Below are 21603 nucleotides of genomic sequence, written 5' to 3'. Positions count from 1 at the left end.
TATGTTACCAGTTTAGACTAAAGACTCTTTGGGACTTTACACAGTATCACATATACACACGGTCGCTTCACAAACCCTGTTCGGCTTTCCGGTACTCTTCATCTTCAGTTTTCATTTTACATTCTTGGTTCCAACTTTTCACGTGAATGTAATAAAACCCACCAACCTCTTCCACTAATGCCCTATAAAACTAATTTACCACCACTGTTTGAATTGCTATGGAAGTGAATGGCAGAAAGTCCAAGGGTAACCAGGACCATTTACACTTTTGGGAAGGACTGAAAATCAGGGCTACCCTTTCTTGCTTTGGGGCTACTATCTATCAGCTCATACAAGGAAGGCTTGTGCTTTGGAGGGTAACTCATCAATGCATGTCATTTTGGACAGGAGTTGGAGGAGAGGATCAGGGAGGTGCACCTGAACCCTCTGAGTTTGCAGATGTTACGTATGGGACGGGCTCGTGCAGCCACACACCTAAATATGTGAGTTCTGGTGGCAGAGGATTTCTTTCTCTGCTCTGATGCAATCCTTTCCATTCTGCATCGTTACAATGAAGCATTCAAGCAAGGAGATCAGTTAGTCTACACACAGGATTAAAGGTCATGCCTTATGTGCCTTCAAATGCTAATATCAGTTAAGTAACAGCTTGGAAGAAATCCCCTTCTCGGTACATCCTCCCCTGCTGAACTGAGAAGAGCATCGCTGCCCGCCTGCCACATTCGACATAGCTGAAGATTTGAAGCTGCCTTGTTTTTCCTCGGGGCTCTGAAATGCCATTAGGCATGTTATAAATATCCACAAAGCTCCCTTTCTCTCAGCCAAATGACAACTTGTACCTTATTATTCTTTAACTACAGCGCTTATTTAAAAAAAAAAAGGGGGGGGGGGGAGGGGAAGGAACAGTTATGCCATAACCACATAACAACAAGTGTTGACTGGTGGAGGGTGAGGGAACAAGGAAAGAAGCAGCCAGTGCCAAGTCGATCCCCACAGAAAGGGCAAGACATTTTATGAAAACTGACGGCAGTTTAGGAGTATTTAGGGAGTAGCGCTAGTGCTATCAGATGGGAACGTTTCTGAATCTTCCATTGCAAGTATGCCACAATTCTTTTTTTTTTTTTTTTTAAATTCCAAATGCATTTGCAAGTGGAGAGTACTTTCCAAAAATCAAGCAATGGGCAGAATCAGAAAATTATTTCCAAGAGACGACTGGCGTTACAGTGTCATTTAGTCCCACAACAACTTTTCTACAACCAGAAGAGCGGCATCTTTTCTCCTCTTCAGAGCTAGTGAAAAGGAAAGCAATAGCAGAAATGATGCCAACAAAACTACATTAAAGGTAAATTCATGTCTTCAGTCTCCGCCAAAAAGCATTCTCTACCTACCATCAATAAAAACACAAAAATAAACCTCCATCCCAGTGATGACAAGAGCACTCCTGGCATGTGTCAAAGCTCCCTTTCTGAACCACACTCTTCCTATGGTGAAATCAAGGGCTTACTGAAGTACTTGCCAAATTTTCATCAACTTTATTAGGGTCGTATTCTGTTCCTAGTATTTCCAACAAGGAGCTGCCAAGCAGCTGAGTAACTAATGTAGTGGCCAAGTTCGTACGCAGGGAGGATTTTTTTTCCCCCCTCCCGAAGAGAGATTAGTAGGAGCCCTAACACCTTTTGACAACAGGTCTACTTGCCCAATGTTTCCATGGTGTTTTATGTACTTACCATAGAAACGGGACTCAGAGGTAAGCGCGGTTGTCTGAGAGCTTGTCACTACCCCAAGCTACCCAGCTGTGCGTGAGTAGGCAGCCCAGTTACATTAACCATCGGTTTGAATCTTTATCAAGCCATTGAACAGAAGCTGAAACTTCAAACCTTACTATCGACACGAAGCTTCAAAGACAAATGGCAATTAAAAGTCCTTCACTAAACTTAAACTGTCTCTGAAAGGCGATGAAGATCATGATTCAAGGGAAAGATATGGCAGAGAGGGAAACACACCACGTCTCAACACGTTTCGTTCCCTTAAACCTGCATCTCGTAATAAGGCAGGATTTCTGCAAAAGTAGTCACTAATGCGAGTGAAAATAAACAGCAACAGCACTGTTACGTGACATACAGCTGTGTATACTTTCAACTATTTCAGAGAGCTGTGTGACATTCAGATGAAGATCTGCAGGGTCTGCATTTAAAACAGAGAATTCAAGCACCGCTGCCCTGAGAGCTGGTACAGGCGTCGGAGCAACCCTGGCTCAGCTAAGAGAGGGACAATCTCTCAACGTTTACACACAGCAGATGCCGGCAGAGGTCAGTTACTGAGGGTCTGCTAGGAAAAGCACAATCAAGACAACTTCCACTTTCTCTCATGCTGATATATATAGCTTTTGTTTACATTTCTTATTTCTCAAACCAACTCCCAGCCACACGCAACAGGTTCTGCTCCAGGCAGGACTGCAGACAGGCACTATCAGAAACAACTGTTCAAAGAAAAACCTATCATGATGCACAAATTCACTTGGGAGAATGAGGGGACACTCACCCTCCAAGTTTGTGGGCACAATCACCACAATGTCCCAACACAGAACATACAGTGCGCATGACTAATTGTGTAATACGATCAGGAAAATTCAGCACATCCTGCGTGTAGTAACGCAGAGACTCACATGCTACGGAGAAAACATGACACTTTTAGGGTTGATTAATTCTTCCCTGAATCACACCACACTTAGGGATATGACCAGTACACGTTATAGAAATAAAACCATTAATCCTGCTATTTTACTTCAGATCACGACATGGGCAATGACCGTAGGTTTTCTAGGAAGCTTCTTGTAGCTACTGCGAGATGTGGCATTGCTCGCCTGCCTCTCTATATCACTGTGTGGCATGGCTCCATTTCAGTTAAGAGCTACCTACATTTTCTTGGTCAGCAGCAGATCTCTCTGGTGAAGCAGGTGTTATTTTAAGTGTAGAAAGCACGAGCAGATCCTTTGGGATGAGAGGCACGCTATTTATGTAGGATGTTATTACAGAGGTATCTAGTGTGAATTATTTCTGTTATATTTAATAGCCACACTCTACAAACTTCATCACACGTGCAACGACTAGCCCTCAATTTAGCTGAATCCAGTTGCTGTCCACCAGCAGCTGCGTGCAATGATAACCCAGTTCTTGTATGGAAACCTAATACCACGGGTAGGAGGTAAAGAAAGCTTAGGCAAACCATCAGATTTCAGTGATCTCAAAAGCTCTCACCCCGACTGGTTATAGCCAAAATGCTACCTGGAAAATCCATTCTACATAGAATAAAGCCATAAAAGGTTTAAGTAGGTGAAAATGGTATTTTAGATGCTGGCAGAAGCCATGACCAGTGCCATAACTTTCGCAGATTCCAATGCATTTGGCACTGTAACATGAATTCTTCACAAGATCTTTAATTTCTCTAGCATAGGCCAATCTTGCCAATTTAACCTATTAATTTTCCACTACTCTTTTATTGAGTGGCAGTGATCAGGCAGTCTGAAAACTGGTTTTCCACTATCCCAGTGGAGAACCTCATCAACCACAGACATATTCACATAGAAACCGTTCAGTCAGGTGCAGTTTTCATGCCCTGTACCCTTCACAGAAATACGATCGTGGCAATTTTTACACTTACTGGGTGTGCTTCCATTTCCCTACCATCAGTATGCCAGCTATGGGTGAAGGAATCTCTTAAAATTTAGAGAAGTCTGAAGGTATTGTGGCCGCTCAGTGCTTTGAGGGTTTTTCCCCCCCTCTCTGAATGAGGGCTGTGCATCTCTTCAAAGAGATAAGGGCGCAGCTTTTTTTTCCCATCAGCTGCTAGAAAGCTTTGATGAGATCTGTGGTGGGGTGGGAGAAGGCTTGCCTTTCTGCTGTGAATTTCTCACGTGCAGTAGTCGCACCTCAACACAGAGAAAACAAGACTAACCTTTAAAGTTGCATCAACGTTTTGTCCACTACAAGAGCTACCGGACAGATTCTTAAATTTCCTACAGATTTTCTGCATTAAAAAAAAATAAAATGTAAGGAGCAATTTTTATGTGGAAAGGGCTAAGCCTTCAGGTGGGTGAACACCTAATAGCCAGCCAAGCGCTGTCTCCTTTGCAACCAGCTGGAGACAAAATACAGAACGCTACTGTTCCACAAACCTGGCATCTCCCAGAAGGATGAGCTCTTGCTGCCTCTCCTCTCTGTTGCTGACATCATTCCCACCCCTCCCCATTCCCAGATTCCTTCCCTAGGAGAGATCTGACTTGTTTGTACAGGAGACGGCGGGCAGCGAGCAAGGCACAGCAGGCTCACTCCCCCAGCTGAGCTCCCAGCCAGCTCTGCCAATTTAACTCGGTCCCGAGTCAGTACATCTGCCCTGTACTTGCAACGTCGCCACTTTGCCTATGAAAAGCTTTCACACCAAGGCTGAGACTTGGGTAGAGATCAGCCAAGATCTCCCCTCTCATTTCCCCATAACACACGCAATTCAAAACCCAAACCCTCTGCAAGACCTGTGCTAACACATTTACCACCCTCAGCCCCCAATATTTGCTAAAAGGGCTCAGTGTTTCCCAGTACCCAAGCGCTCTGTGGAAGCTCGAGAGCACCAATTCAGTTAGGCCACAACCATCCGAGCAGTTTCACTGAGATTTTCTTTTCAAAAGGGAAAATCATGGAGTTGTTCCAAAAAAGAAACCGCGAGTCTTATAATCTTACAAGTAGCTCAGTGAGCAGATGCTGAGTGTGCCAACAATCTCGCGCTTTCTTGCAAAGTCCTAAAAAACAAGAGCTAAGGAGCTAGCAGCAGAAGCAAAAATTAGGCATAAAGCTAAAATTGGCCTGGCACGGTAATTCTGATTAGAAAGCAGAAAGTTGCACCAGCTCGCTGTCACTCCGCAGCTTCTTTGAGCAAAAGGTGTGGGAGCTCTTAATAGCAGTTTAAAGCTGCCAATTAGCTTGAACACTGCTGAGCTCCTCTAAGCTTCTTACGTGCTGCATAGTCGATTGCTAAACTTACAAAGGGTAATTGATCCTCGCTTCCCTCGGCTGTGCCTCCCTCTCCATCCCTGTTCTCATGGTCTGTACCCAGCCAGGTTCACGGGAGACAGCGTGAAATATGTGTCTACAGGGAGACATCAGCACCTCCTTGAATGGATCGGTGCCAGCAACCTCAAATCACGCAATCATCCGCGCGCTTCGTAGCTCGACAAGTGGAACCAGAAAACACAACCCAGTCAAGGTGGGGAACCTTACAAAACACGCAGGTGTGCTTCACACTCAGCCCCGCTTCCCGCGCGCGCCTGCAAACAAGCAGCTCATTGTGCAGCCTTGTAAATCTCATGACATCACCGCAACAGAAGCTGCTATCTGTGTAAAAACCAATTTGGTTCCCAGGATACCTAGGGATTTCAAATAACCCACAGTTGCTCAAAGCCATCAACTGTGACCCTTCCTACAATACTCAGCAGGTTTTCCTTCCTTCTTATTCAAGTCTCGTCCCCTGCCCAGGACCACTCATCTTTGCTCCTGAACATTAAGTACATTTTTCTCTCACAGTTAAATTCCCACTTGGCCTACAAAACGCTTTGGAATCTCAAAACAGAAATGGTTATTACAAACCTGGAGAGAGGATTATAAGAGATTACACGCCCCTATTACATAGCTGCCAAGTTTGGAGAAGATTCTCAAGTGACACTTCTCCCCAAAGCAAGGAGAGGCTTTCGTGAGAGGTTTAGGAAAAGGAAAATGAAGAACAGCAGAGAACTTAATTATTTGTGGGAGAAAAAAAAAAATCTGCAGTTTCTCCCCTTAATTCATGCACAGACCTTTTCTTACCCAGCTCTATACCCTACGCCCTCTTCTTTTCTCTGTAATGCTTACTCTTACCAACCCCTACTCTCCATCTTACAGCCTCTTCAGCACCGAGCATCCAGACCGGGCTCTTCCCTCTTAATTCTTTATTCTTTGCAGCACTGCAGGAAGAAGACAAGAGGAAAAGCATCCTGAACTTAACGAGGACCTTGGCCCAGGCAGCTGTAAATAAACCAACCAAAACAACCAACAGTTTAAAAGCAAACTCTGCTCAGTTCCTGCACATGTTTTGGGTGCACAAAAACGTACTGGTGTACTTGTGGTCAAAGCTAAACATACGTGTACCACAAGCAGTGCACAGATCTTGGCAAAAGAACCACTACCAAAGGTTCTGCCCCTACAGACAGCTTTATCCCCTACCCTTGCCAACGAAGCATCAACCAGATGATATTAATCCACCACAGACTGGTTTCAAGAGAGAAAGGCCCTTTTGCCGCCTCCTGCCAAGGAGGGAGGTATGGGAAGAGCAAAGGTAGAGAAGCATTTCTGTGGAGACAAGAACAAGCCACAGGAACAGACCTGGTGATGAGATAGTGACCACAACAAGCTCAAGATGAACAACTGAAAAGCAAACACACCATCTTTCAGGCTTTCGCATGCAGTTTGAATTACACCATGCAGGCTGTTTCTTTTAGATGCTTTCCATCTTTGCCTTTCCTTCAAGAAAACCGATAGATTCATTGTCACTGATCTGAACAACCTCAGCCCATAAACTCCATGTCTCAGAGCAACGGCAGGATTGCTGAATTCCCCTTCCCTTAACCCTACTTCTACACAGCCTCCGTGCTCTCCAGAAACAACCCTCCCTGTGTGTGGTGGTGTTCATGATGAGAGAGAAGAATAAAGGAAAAATAAATGAATAAATAGATAAATAAATCACAAAGCTCTCATGCGATGCTCTCCCACACCTAGGAGTTTTAAATGCTTGGTCACCCTGTCGTCACTGCACAGCCTGTTGCTGCTGTACTCTGTTAGCTATTTTCAACCTGAACGTTTCTTGAAGCCCAAGTATACACCCAAGCAATTAGGTGCTTTTTTGGAGTTTGGTTTTTTTTTTTGCCTCAACAGACTTTTGGGAAAAGAGAATATAGGAGTTGGGACCACTGCCGATGTCTCAAAACAGATGAGCCTGTTTCCCTTGTCGAAGGAAGAGTTCACAGGACACTAAAATCTACTACAACGACATGAATTTTTTTTCCATATTAACCAGGCCATTCAGGCATACAGGCTAAACTTAGCTTTCTTATTTTAACCACTTAAAACAAATGACTTAGTAAGGGACCACCTCAAGGGATTCAAATATAATGTAAAAGAAGCCCTCCAGTACTCCCCATGCTATTTAAAAAGACCCACTCTCTGCCTTCTGGCATCTTCAAAATGTTTTCCGAAGAACCTGGAACCAGCTATTACACACCGATTCGTTGATTTGACCTACTTAAAAACAAAGCCCCATACAAAAGCACCAGAATGCTCTCCTCATTCCATTTTTCTCCCTAACGTCTGAAAAGTCTTCATGCATTGCAGTAATGCAATGCTAATATACAAAGGACTGGACTTTTTTCCATCCTTTAGAGATGGTCCAGACACAAAACTTTAGAGGAAGGAGACTGGATCTTACATAAATGCAATGGGGATTCTGAGCCATATTTAGATTTATGCAAAGAGATGTTTTATTGCAAATAATCTGAATCCCACATTTAATCCAGTACAACAAGGTAACGACCTGTAATACCTCTTTTAACAGCTCTACTCTTTAACCTTTAGTTAAAGGTTATATGAGGTTAGCTTCCCTTTGTAATTTAACCTAGATAGTGCATTTGTTTTTAGGGAGGGAAAGCTGGCTTGGGGAGAAGAATCCACTTTGGTTAAGCGTAAGGAGGTTGTCACCAATTTGATCAAGGCAGGACACTGAGTTGTTGGCTCAGATCAAGGCTCCGGAACCTTCTGGCTCAGAGCGCTTTGCTCTCCTTATTGCCACACGATCTAAATATTTGCAAATCAATGCTCAATTTTGTTCTGAAATTTCAGAATATAAGCAGGTGATTTCTTTCTTCTTGCCTACTCTACATGATGTTGAAGGAAAATAACTGTGAAACAAAGCGGCAGCATGGGAAGAAATAACAGTGCCAGGGCAGAGAATCTGCAAGTGCTGAGCTAACACTGTGCCAGGGGAAATTCATTCTTGTAGGCCAGCTTGGCGTGGACACCTTAGCCACGCTGACATCAAGGCTCCCGAGATACGGCCAAAACAGGTGGAGCAGGTTTAATATGCTTTTGGCAAACCTAAACAAGCATGATTAGCGTATCCTTTGATGATGGGCTAGCTAATTAAAAGGATCTGTAGCTAGGGTGCAGTATTTCAGGTATTCTTCAACTGGGTTTTCCATCTACTTAATACATTTCCTTCTCTCTCCAGTAAGCGAGGCCATGAAGAATAAAGGCAAGCCCGCATCCTCACCCCAAACACCCTCCACCCAAGAGCCCGCACCTGCTTAATTCTTCCTCCTTACTCCTGCTACATTTCCCCAAACCTGCGAAATATGAAGTTTGTGAGGTCAAAACCTATCGCTATTCACTACGCTGTTTTTTTTTAATGTGATTTCTTTGATGCTTAGTGGTAACGCTGCAAATCCCCTACACGCAAACATGCACTTGTTCCCAAATGTTTTGCCTGCTGTATGTTTTGCAAACTGACATCATGAAGCCCCCGCAGCCTCCAAATCCCCGTCTATCAGAAGGATAGAGCCACAGGTGCTCATCTCCAAAATCCTAGAAGGAGAACAAACGAACCTAATATGGATAAATAACCAGTGGAGAGAAAATGTCTTTCCTACAGCAATGCTAAACAGAAATTTATAGGTCACAACCTTGCAGAAACAGGCCCGATAACATCTAATTAGCAGTCCTGCTGGGCAACTGCATTTTGTAACAGTAAATCCAACCAGACCAGGAGGAAAGGGAGTGGGGAATCTTTACATAAATGTAATAATTTTCATCCAGTTTGAAGAGATTTGCGTTACTGTTTTGTGGGGGTCTCCCCCAGTAGGAATAAACCCACACAAGTGATTTTATGAGTTATTACTTAAATTCATTTCACTCCTATTGTGAAACAATTCACAGGGGTGGCAGATTTTTAATTATTTATTTATTTTTAAATTGAAATGTTAAGAATTCTGTTTGCTGCCAGAAGATGGGTGGAGAAGGCAAGGAAAGTTCACGTACCCAAGAGACTATTAACTAGAACCAACTTGGACAATACATTTGAGAAGCATTTCCTTCCAGCTACTGTAGATAGCTGTCCTTAACATGCCTTTACTTAAGCAGCCAATTTTCCACCACTGAGTACAATGAGATTTCAAAACACACACGAAACCAGAGTATAAACAGACACAAACATCCACTTAGTGATATAACAAAAGAAAATACAGGAGAAAAAACTTGAGGTTCTCTATTTTCTGCCCATTATAAAATATCTTGGCATTTTAAGCATCCTCTGCTTCACACACACACTCCCCCATTTCTTTTTTCTAAGTGACAGTATCATCACAAAATATCCTGCTTAGCTTTCTGCAATGGAGTTCTTGAACAAAAATTATTTCTGGGGGTTGAGGGATAAATTCCACCCAATATTATCGCAGAGGGAATGGAGTTTCAGATGAAACAAGCAGCAGCCAACATAGCATGAATGAGGCTGCAGCAGCACAGACAGCAGGAGGGAGTGGTGCATCAGGCAGAGCTAGTCCACGCCAGCAGTACAAAGCAAGAACATTTAAAATACATATGAAGATCTTGTCACAGGCAGCAGAAATGACAAACAGATGAGAGGCAGCACCAAAAAGTGAAAGATTAAGGGACCACTCCCTTTCTGCAAGAGTTTTAGTTTCTTAAAGACAGACGGTGCCGCTTCCACATCATTAGAGCAGGATGGTACCCTACCCCCCAATCCCTGATGGATGTCAAACTTATTTTAGTAAATCTCTGGCGATAAAAACCATGCATGGCATCTTGTTCATTTCCTCCTTACTGCTTAGTTTGCCAAAAACTTTAGGCTCCGCTTTCCTCGCCATATCTACAGACCAGTACTATTTCTTTTGCTCTCAGTGACTAATGATGATCCTGCACATCCCTTGTCTTTGTACAAGACTCTTAACAACAGGATGAGAACTGACAATGATATCTTGGTACCTGGGACGAGTTTTGCTAGCCCTGAAGCAATCAGACATGATGATGAAAAGAAAAAAAAAAAAAAAAGAAAAAAAAAAATCTGTTTTTTTTTTTCTCCCAAACTCTCCTGCGACTAAAATCCATTAAAATGCAAACAGGCTTGAATTTTATTTTATCCATCAGTGACCACACTTCACTGGCCCTGGGCTATGACTGTCTTTTTGTGAATTCCCTGCACATAAGAAGAGTCAAGCTCTAGGTTTAGGAGCAATCAATCTAGTAAACCTTGCTAAATATATATGTGTGTATACATTTTATAATGATCTCCATTTTTCGCACTGATTTACATTGATCATTGAAAAATACATTCAGTTTCATGTTTGCTCATCTCTGAACAAACAAAGCAAAGGCTGTTGGGTATCCACAGACAAATGAGACATTACAGATGTAGACAAAACCTATCATCACCCTGAAAGCATTTCTCTTTGAAATTATATAGCCATGCAGAAGTTATTCAGAGTGGAGATTGCTATATGTGTTTTCAATTCAGCCTGGGCCTTTTGGGGGCAGGGAGGGAGTCTGATGAGGCTTTCTTCCCCTCCACATACTTGACGATTCAGAAACATATGACTCAGTAAGGATGTTTTTCTTTCCCTTGTATTCTATAGCTTCAGTTTCTCAGGATAGGTCTCCATTAGGTTCATATGTCTAAGTTTATATCTAGCATGCCTACCTTGAGTTTCACCATTAAAATAAATGCATCTACATCCATTTGAGCATGTGATTCCCCATCAAGCACAATCATGTAAATCAAATACAGTCAGTGCACCAGCTGGGTTTCTACTGCACAGGAGTATTTCTTTCTCATCTGCAGACTTTGTCCTCTTTTGCCTCAGCATTAATAAAAAAAAAAAAAAAAAAAAAAAAAAAAACAAAACAAAAAACAAAACCACGACCCGTTTCAGGGACTTACAAGTCTGGAGTTAGAAATTATAGTTCCCACAGTAACAGTAGGAAGATGTCAGATGTCTGGGCACATATGCCACACAGCGCAGCTAGGCTGCTGTAGAGCTAGCATCCACCAAATTCAAGATGTTACATATGCACGCAATAAATTGGTTTGGTTGCTGCGCAAACACAAATTTCTCAATTAGTACATTTTAGCCATTCGTGTCTGTTGTTAAAGTAACTCAAAACTCCTGCTCTACACATATAACTCCCCCCAGACAAACCCAATGGCAACTTACAATTCTATTCAAGGGCCTTCACTTCTCCTCATAGAAATGTGGCCATTCACAGAAAGCTCAGAAAAAAACTGCACAACGAAGGAAAAATGTATTTTCTGTAAAGAAGTTTTCCCCTTCTGCACCTATTAGAGTATATCTAAGCAGGAGCTAACGAGCTGTCAGTATAACGAGCTCCTCAGGCAGGTTTTGTGGCAACCTGCCTTGAGCTGCCTGCTGCTGCGGATAAGCCAGCTAAAAACTACCTTGTTAGCGCAGCTGAAATAGCGGCTGCAGCCATCAGGTGTCTGTACTGGGAGGGAAACAACAAAGTCATAAGCGGTGCTGTATCGCATACGTGTAGACCCAGGAGCTAGCCCAGCCTGGAAGCAGCACAGGGCAGTGCCCGAGCGGAGATGCCTGTTTGTCGGCAGTGCACGGCTGCCCATCTCAGCTCCCCCCGCAGCTCCCCAACCCCGACTTGTGCTCACCGGTATCCCACAAGCATGTAGGAGGGCATCAGCCTGATTTTGGATACGCACAGAATTTGCCTCTGCAGTACCAAGATAAAGACAATCTTGCACCATCTTTTACTGACATACATTGCTTTGCTCTTTCCGTATTATTAATTATGTACACTGCTTTCCCACTGACTTTTCTGAAATACCACCGCAACTAGCTCAGCAATTTCCATTAGATTATGTTTTAACAGTAAAACGTATATAAACCTCCTAAAGCCCAACCCCACAAAGTCACAAGGGCCTCCTCACCTCCCACCCCGCTAGAGTATTCAACACTTTCCTAGGTACCCCATGCTTTCTGGAAGTCTTCTGGATTAAAAGGCTTTTACCGACACAGTTCTTCTGTAACATTGAGATACGGTAAATAAGAGTCAAATCTTCATGTGACAGTGACACACGCAAGTCGGGGTGGAAGTCACGGTCACGGTCATAAATCGTGAAAACCAACCTTAAGACACATGACTTGGCTCTGTCACAGCAGACTCTGAATATTATCCCTTCCTCTCTCATTCCTTTTCAAAACTTCATCCCATTTTCCCTTAAGAATAAATCTCAGTATCATTTAGTACTACCTCAATAAAAGAAAAGACTGTTATTTCAAGACATCAGTGGCCTGAACCCTCCTCATTTTACCAAGCTTCAGGAGGGCTGACAGGAAACCTACCGCCAATGACACTGCAGCCAGAAGCCTGTCCTTGCTAAGCACCACGCACTCAGCAACCCCAGCCGGAAAACAGTAGCACCTTAGTATAGTAAGCACGCAAGTCTTCATTGCTTAATAAAGCGCGCAGAGGAACCGGTTACTAAGACAGGCTATTTATACAGGTCACAGCCAATATACTTGATCAGTAATGTAAAAAAGCATTGCTTCAAGAGGAGATGACTGTAGGCAACTCGGAGCCATTCAGATCTGTGTATTTACCTTTTTCCCCCCTCACATGCAGTGCATTCAGTGGCACTACCTGGAGACGTGTCACTGACAAAGCCTCTTCTCACGAAGAAGTGCAGACAGAGCTAATAAGAATTATAAGGTAGATGGAGACGCATCACAGGAATTTAAAGTTTGGCAGACTTTACTCTAGTAATTTATCAAAACCGCTTGCCAAATTCGTCTGTGACAAGGGGAGACAGAGGACAAGGAGAATCAGAGCTTTGCAAAATAAACAAATCTCCAGAACTAGAATTCAAACCTCATACAAAGACAAGAAACTATTAAACCAACGCATAACTCTGACCCCCTAGGTGTCAAACCTAGAGACAGCATCAATAGCGACGTATGGTGATAGCTGACAGAGATACACGCACCTGAGCTGGAAAAGCGTAGTTGTTCACTACCTGTTTTCACGTGCCACCCAATAATCTGGCTCCTCTCTGCATCGGTTTTCAGACAAGTGGGTTTTGAGAAGGATGCTCCTATACCAAATGCGCACATTAAAATGACCAGCATATTCCCCATGAGGAAAAAAGACAGAGACTGCCCGCTCTCTAAAATACAGGCTTCTTTGAGAAACTAGCTATTTCAGTAATTTTTTTTCCACCTTCTCTGTACAAAATCTTTTTTAACTTGACTTGAACAAGTGGTCCCGTAACTTGTAAAAAGCTCTCCCGCCCACAGAAGACCAGATGTCTAGCTTCAGCTTCCTCACAGTAAGAACAAAACCACGCAGGGGACAGTTGGTTTCAATGCTAACATGTCAAGAGGTTCATGCATTAGTCTGTTGTTTACATAAACAGCTTCCTTTAAACAAGTGATGTTTTACAGGATTATGAAGTATTTATTTCAGAAGAGTCTAAAGAGTCTCTTGAGTAACTACCACAGAGAAAGTATCACCACAGAAAGCATAAGGCTAAACGATAATACGATTAATTAGTTAAGGGAAGCGATCGAGTAACTCTACAGTAGAGCAACAGTATAAATAAGGACACTGGGATAATCTTGTACATGTTTGTTTACTTCTAAAATGTCATTGCTTTGAGTCCTAAATCACATACTGTTAGCATTACAAATCTATGCCATTCATTATTTGGGGGAAAAAAAAAAAACAAAAACAAACCAAAGACCTAAAACCCAAATACTTTCCTTTGGGTTTGTTATTTTAAGGAAAAAACGGTCAATGTGCCCAGGAAGCACTCGTTGTGTAAGCATGCAGGCAATTTTCATCTCGCGCCAAGTCCCATTACAGGCAGCATTTGTGGAAATGCAAACCAGGGAGCTTTGCCTGAAGAAAACTTTACCACGGCAGAACTTACCCTCTTGCTACAGGCTCTAAATGTACACATCTACAAGAGTTAAGATTCCCACGTCCAGTGTCGAACAAGCTTAGCAGGGACTGAGCCTTCCAGGACAGCTGAACCACTGGGTACAGTTCCCCTTTCTGCACGCTGCGACTGCTGCATTTAAAGCCTATCTTTAAGAAGAATACAGAATTTCGAGAAAAGCCTAACGCAGTTTCTTTCATATTTCCTAAGCCTGGGCTCGCTTGCCCCTCAAGGGAAGGGACAAGGACCAGTGGCCCTCCTGGGCTGCGGGGTAGGTGCCGACGTGCCGCAGACACCAAGACCATGAACATCTCCCGCTGCCCTCCCAAGGATCCTGCCCCGTTGGGTCTCACAGCTGAACTTTCTCTTTCCGGAGATTCAAAAGCTGAAACACGAAGCTCTGCCAAAGACTCCAAATCCAGCTGCTCCAGACATAGCTCCTCCTCTGGAAAGCACAGACTGTTTTTCCTCTCTCAGCCACTTCCTTTCAACCTGCTCTGGCCTGTTATCAAAGGAAAAGCTTCTCCCATCAAACCCCCAAATCTTTACTTCACTGGGAGCCCTTTCTCCTAGTCTCCACACTTTCACTCTTGGCTGCCTCTAAAAGAGCTGCATCTCTTCAAGCCCCTCTCTCCCTGCAAAGAAAATACCAGAGACAAGACATCTCTAGGACATAATTACCCTCTCCTCAGCTAATTCCCACACAATAATTTCTCATGATCAAGGTAATCACAGATAACATTCTTGAATGCACCAGCTGTCAGCCTCCTCTGCACAGGCAGCATAAAGCACAACATCCGAACAGTCCCACGGATATGGACCACAAAAACAAGAAAAAGCAACCTGGAATGCAAGACTCTGCCATTGACTTGCTGTGATTTCATGAGTCATAAAACAGCTCTTACAAATATAAATGTCCTCATTCATCCCACTGAATGATAATTTTTGGATTCAGACAAAATGGTCTGGGGATTAAAGAAATTAAAAACAGTCAGCGCTGAAATGAGAACAACTACCTGCTTAGAGACACCCTTTGTTAAGTGTAATTAAAACCAGATAAGCGTTAATTTTATTAGCTTCAGATATTATGGCTAATTATTTTGTGTTGTGTTCATAAATATTCAGCTGAATAGCGTTAGCCTATTCCTCACACTAAACGTTACAATGCTTGGCACAAACCAGGCACGGCTCACCAGCAAACAGAAATACTCTGGGACGCGCGGTGGCGGTGGTGGCAGGGTGTTCAAGCGATACTCAAAGCTGCCAAATACCAGAAACACTCCCCTGGGCAACCCCATCCCCCTGTAATTTTTAATATACCACGTAACACAATACTTATGACCACAAAGTCACACTACAGTTTAAAGAGAGACTGATACAGGACTGCAACCTGTTATTTTCATAGTTATGACTCTACAAAAAACTACAGCCATTTTAATGCAAAGCAGGAATTAGGTATAAGCAGCTACCTTGCAGCTACCTTGAATGTGACAATTAAAGGTGGACGAGTTTTAACATCAAGACTACTGTTTCCAATGAAACATAGGAGATAACAGTAGAAGGCATATAAACTGATATGTGCACAGCACTTAAATGAACACACGAATTACAGAATAAGCTCAATTGTGCTAAAGTTCCCCAATAAAAACCCCACCAAAAATAAACTACTTAAGAGCAAAAGAGGTTTGCGGGTGGAGGAACATGAGTCAGTAGAAGGACTTCTAAAATGAGAAATTGGTTTTGAAAACATGAAAATAAAAAAGCTGCTCCAATGAGTAATAAATACTAAATCCCTTCTCCGACAGGAAGAAACAGTTTTGCATTTTGGGAATCGCTGAAAGAAACTGAATGTGCAACTGCCTCAGCTTTTGAGTTTTAAATGTGAAAATACAAATCTCTAAGTAAGTTTATATGAAAAGATTTCTATAAGAATTAGAATTTAATGAATCTAGACTGTAAAGATATTTAAAAGCGCACAGAGTTTGAATAACTTCAGTGAATTATAAAAACCAAAATCAATTCCAGAAAAGCAAGGATTTAAAATATTCCCTCACTCTAGGCATAAAAAACTATGAAATGAATTAAAGCATGAAATCAAAATTAAAAGGCTGAAGAAACATATCTTTATCCCAGTGCAGAAAGAGAAGAAAATAATTCTGAAGAAGCGTCTTTATAAAAATTGTAACAAGAGAGCGACTGTGAAAGTTAAATGCACGCCGAATAAAAGAAATCAGCGTTTACCCTCTCCCTCCCCCAAACCAAAACAGAGATACCCAGGGAAGATATAGGTAATTGATTCAACTGAAGAATTATTTTGTCATCAATCTACAATGTAACTTGCACTGCCCTGGGATCCAGATAAGAAGGAAGGGCGAAGTAAGTGTTATCTGAGAACTCTCTCACAAACCCATTCTCAACAGTGTTAAAGGGTCACTGGTAACACTCAGAAATAAGAAGAGAGGTGCAGCAGCTCACCTACAACCCTTGAATCCAGGGCTTTATCTGCACAGCTCCTTCCTTGTTTCTACTGAAATCATGGTATGCTCGCAATCACCAAGTTTATCAGAATGACATTTCTCCTTCCTCAAGCTGATATATTTACTAGAAATTAAAATGTTCTTAGATTTCTTAAGCTATAAATAATAACTTAAGAGCAAGTATAAATCCTTTTACCTTCAGGCTTTGCGTGGGCTAATGTAAACACTGGTTCAAAACGCCTGGCTTTAGAAGTGGTTAGAAGTCAACACATTTGCACCAAAAGCACTTCATTGACACCCAAACTCAGCCCAGGCTTCTCCTGTGAAGCCCCATGCAGCACACTGGGAAAGAGCTCTGCTCTTCCCACTGACCGTCCACTCTGTCCGTCCTCTTCCTCCTAAAACCCGGGCTATAATGTTGCTGAAGGCATGCCACACGCATCGGCGAGCCTCTGCGTCTCCCCGAAGCACTGGGCAGAGCCAAGGCAGGCAGCTCTCCCGAGGTTCAGCATCCTTTTATCACCGCAGAGGATGAGTGAGTCCATCCAGTTCAGGATTTTGACAGCCAAGAACCGATGAAGCAGTGTCTGAACATGCTTCCCTAGGCTGTGAGACCAACTGGAAAATATTCATGCAGATTTATTTTTTTTTCCCTTTTCTTTTTAAATCTCACTTCCCTCTTCCAGCTGCCAAAAAACCAACTGATCCTCTTTTGGGAGGTAACCATTTCTTGAAGAAGGGAACTGCTCTTCCCTAGGCTTACAAAGACCAGTAGCAAACTCCACCAATGGCTACACAAACCCATGCAGACAAACTAGCCTCTCTGGTTCTGGTGCAGAGATGAAGGAAAACACAAGAGGCCAGGCAAGCGTCAGAAGGAAGATCATCTTTTAAAAAGTTGATAATCTGCAAGTATTTCACGGGAAAGTGGAAATACTTTTAATGAAATGAGCTCGTGGAAGGGCTTGGCTCCTTGGACAGAAGGGAGACAGAAAGCGTGCCTCCAGGTTCTCTTGGTGGAACTCCTAAGCACACCTCTCCCACTGTGTATTTAATGACACAGAAAAGGTCCTCTTGGGTCCTTCTTGTCATAGTGACAAGAATTTCTGTCCAAACAGATGTATCCTGGGAGAGTTTTAATCAAGCTTTTCCAAGTCAAACTGTTTGCATACTTTGGAGAAATCCTATGTCTCACACCATTTCTTGGCTAGTAAAGTGCCTGAGCACTTTTACCACAGACTTCAGTTGCCTGAGGATTCCGAAATTCTGCCTTGCTTGGAGAGGAAAACAGAATTAATTCTCTTGGATTTTTCCTTGAACACTAGACAGGACTGGACTGTAGGCATAGGAAGATGCCTTCTGCCTGCCCAAGCACCAAAACTGTCAGTGGACAATTCAGCGACACACACCCACTCCCCACCCTCCCCCCCGCCAATGAAATAAACTCATGTGATGTTTGGAAAGAAAACAAGATTTAGATGCAGTTGAACGTGACAGGCTAGATCTATTTCTCTCGCCCCTTTTGTCTCCAAGTTACCTCCCTCAGACCTGAGACCTAAACCCGAGGAGCTCACAAGTTTTGACACTGTTTTATCAGGTCTTAGCCCACAGTACTGCGTGGGGCAGGAGACTCTACCCAGCAGCTCCAGCTAACTTTGGCAAAAGCAGCTCTTCTCTAAGGTAAAATAAAACCAGCAGTAAGCAATGAGTTGTCCTATGGGTGTATATCCCACATAGCAGCATGTCTTACAGGGTGAACTAGTTCTCTTTAACCTAAGTTGTTGTCTACCTGAAGATCACAGGCTGAACCTTTGAGAAGGCTGAAAAGAAACGCCACAGAGGTGACCCCCCCACCACAAGCTCTGTGGTCCTGTGACAGCAGCCCAGGCAGGAGCAGGACCTGGCTGTTTCAGGCAATTTTGTGGGTGACTGCATCAACCTTGTTTCCTCAAACACCTTCCCAGCTACGACTTCCTCCCTCGAGAGAGTTTGATTTTTAATTTCGAGTCCCATTGTTTTTCTCTCAGTTCCTGAACTGTGACTCTCTTTACAAAACCAGTTTTGGCAGGCTCAGACAGAGGTTTGTCCGATGCCAAAGAGCCAAAAGGCTCTGTCATTCTCCCATAACTGACATGAAGTATTTACCAAGTGGTGTCTTGTCACAAATAATCCTTTTCCTCTGTTTACTTTTCAGGCTGCTAAAAGCAAAGCATCCCAATAACCTAGTTGCCTTACGCATTGTGAGAGAACCATTTGGTATCAAAGTAAACCCAAACAGAAGAAAAAGTGGAACTACAGAACGCTGTGCCCTTCACATACTGCAAGATTTCAATCCAAAATGCTTAATCACATAGAATAGCCTCCCAATATAGCTTGCTGACACGTATTGGTGGGCAGAAGAGACCAAACAGAAAAAACTGTCCCAGGCAGCTGCAATAGTATTTCAGTCTCCCAGGAGAGGAGGTCTCAACAACAGTGGGAACCTGCAGTAGAAATCTTTGTTTTCTAACATGAATGACTAGAGAGGAGAGAAACAAGCAAATCAACCAACCAACCCCTTAACGAGAAGCCTTCGGTGGGGGAAAAGAAAAAAAAAAAAAAGGGGAAAAAAAAGTAGTTCTATTAATTCTTGGGTTTTCTTCATGTATTCCATGCAATTTAACAAGCATCATCAACCCAAATTCCAGTCGAGAAAAGTCTTGGAGAAACACAAACCAGTGATGTCTGTTTCTAGGTTTGAACAGATATAGTCATTCTTAGTTATTTCTTCATTTTGGCCACTTGTTTTTCTTTTAAAGCAATATGACTGCTTCCTGTAGCAAACATAAGCCTATAAGGGACATTGCACTGAGACTTGAAAGATGGAATACTCCTGTAGATATTCTTCTTTCACTGCTACTATTAAATTTAGTTTTTTTGAATACTGATGACTTGTCCAGCAGTCTCACCTGGATCCAGATGGTATCAGGCTTTTAATACGATAATCTGGAGGACTCTGGAAGGTGCCGAGGTTTTATGGAGAAGGAAGGTTTATTTTTGCTTTTATTACAAATTTAAACTTTGGGGTTTTTTCAAAGCCTCGTAAATTACTTGGTTGAGGCTGCGTAGCCCACTAGAAAGTTACAGGACAGACTGTGAGAACAGAAGGCAAATTTCTCCCCTTTCCATTGCCTTTTTTTTTTTTTTTTTTTCCCCTGCTTTATGAGCAGTGTTATGAGCAGGGCAGATTTAAATAACATCTTGGACTGTCATCTTGCTGACCTCAATCCCGGCTGCCTAAACCTTTGCAACACTGCTGTCCTGGGCATCTAGAAGCGAGCAGACATCCATTTAGCTCGTTGATTACAAAACGGTGAATCTGGTATGAGGAACTAGATCCGTTCCACTGTCTTGAACACTGTTTAAAAGACAGCTTTATTTCTCTCTCTCCCTAGTACTTCATTTACAGTAGCAGGCTTGATATCTCAATCAGGGCACTAAAATGCTGCAGAGGCTACGGTGCTTGCAGGACGGCACACACCACACGCGTGCTACTGCTTCCACCAGATGATGCTTTTTTTAAAGGGACCTCCAAGTTATTAAGCACACACCAAAACATCTCACGCCACTTCCTTATCAGGAAAGGCCCTTTTTCAGTTGCTTTTTTAAAATTAAGATAGAATATCAGAGAGTCACCAACGTCAGGTTAATAAAACTAAGGTAAAACAGAATTTAAACAACTACTTTATGTCGCAAAGAGTGTCTCACTATACTCACCTGCTACACAAACAGAAGTAGAACAAAACAAAAGTGAGTTCTTTACCTGTACTCGAATCAATTTGATTATCATCTGTCTTCCCGTCATTTACTGACTCGCTGCCAGGCTCTCCTTTCCGATTCATTATCTTTGAAAAACCACTTGAGAGAGAGGAGAAAATGCCACGGATGAAATAGCCTTGCTGTTCAGAGTCCACTGAATGCACGGCTTGCAGAAAAGGCTTTGCATTCCTGTTTCCAATGTGTGGCACAGGTTCAGACAGAGATCGGTTGAAAGGAACCCGAAACGGTCTAGTCCTTGCCTGGAAAAGTGTCTCCATTGGGTCTTCGTGGAGATCGTCAGCACTGGTAGCAGCCATGCTTGCAGAACTTTTGGCAAGACTTGGATCACTGCATTCCCCTTTCAGGCTGCACGAGCCCTCTCTTTTGCCTATCCTCCAGGGAAGGCGAGGATGTGTCTGCCACCTGTACGCTCCGACAGGTTTCTCTGGGTCAGAACTCATTTGTTTATTCATCTTCTTGCTCTTCATTTGGTCGTACCAATGATAGTCCTTCAAGGCAGCACTGCCAGCATCTTGTTCCGACAGCGATCTTCTGAAGGTCCTGGGAGCGAGACTGTAGTGCTTTTTGAAAGCACTCATTTTCCACCCCTTGAACTTCAGCTCTTAACTTACACTTCTTGTTGCCTAACAGTCATATAACTGTAGATCCTCACTCACCATTTTAAAGGCACAGTCACTTTGTTCACTGCTGTGAACTGCAAGACAGCAGAGGGTCTTTATGAAGATCTTGAGCATCAATCCCAGAACCAGGTATTTCTACATCTCAGCAAGAAGGACGTGCCCTCACCTATAGCAAGATGACTTCTCATGGCACATGAAGCCTTGCTATGCTTGCGGCCGCTTCCTGCACTGTCATATTTCTGCACCAAGCTTTCAGGAAATGACTAAAAGAGCCCAGCCATGAAAACCCACAGTGGTGTTCTGCACCAATCACGCTTCACTTTTTTCAGTCTACGTTAAAGATTTGGTTAAAAAAAAAATAGAATGCGAAAGTACTTCACTCTAGAGTCACAGCAAAGTCTCAGAAAAGTGCTAAAAGGTTGCAATATTTAACTTAGAGTCATGCACATTATGCTCTTCAGTTAAGTAGTAAAGTATATAACTATATATATATATAAAGTTAAGCATAAAGTTATATACAAAACAAAGATGATTCCTAGAGTTTATATTTACCAGAGGTACGTCGTATCACTTAGGAATAACTCAGAGTTGCCTTTTAGAGAGAGGTAAAATAGGCAGATTCATCAGAATCGAGC

The 21603-nt window shown here is 42.8% G+C and overlaps 1 protein-coding gene across 8 annotated transcripts in view; it reads right to left on the bottom strand.

The window, feature by feature from the left end:
- The window catches only part of RASAL2 (RAS protein activator like 2), a 189562-nt gene that overhangs the window by 109505 nt on the left and 58454 nt on the right, over positions 1 to 21603 (bottom strand). For 2 of the 8 annotated variants that reach the window (XM_054210811.1, XM_054210812.1), the window contains exon 1: positions 20332 to 21235. The exons of 5 other annotated variants lie outside the window; for them this stretch is intronic. In XM_054210811.1, coding sequence (XP_054066786.1) covers positions 20332 to 20926 — 595 coding nt within the window. In that variant the 5' untranslated portion in view covers positions 20927 to 21235. Of the gene's footprint in view, positions 1 to 20331; positions 21238 to 21603 lie in introns of those variants that run through there. One more of the 8 variants, XM_054210810.1, reaches the window with a different exon arrangement.

Source organism: Rissa tridactyla, chromosome 8 (genome assembly GCF_028500815.1).
Source record: "Rissa tridactyla isolate bRisTri1 chromosome 8, bRisTri1.patW.cur.20221130, whole genome shotgun sequence".
NCBI lineage: Eukaryota > Metazoa > Chordata > Aves > Charadriiformes > Laridae > Rissa > Rissa tridactyla.
The sequence above is the reverse complement of the archived record's forward strand: the minus strand, read 5'-3'. Positions and strand labels throughout refer to the sequence as shown.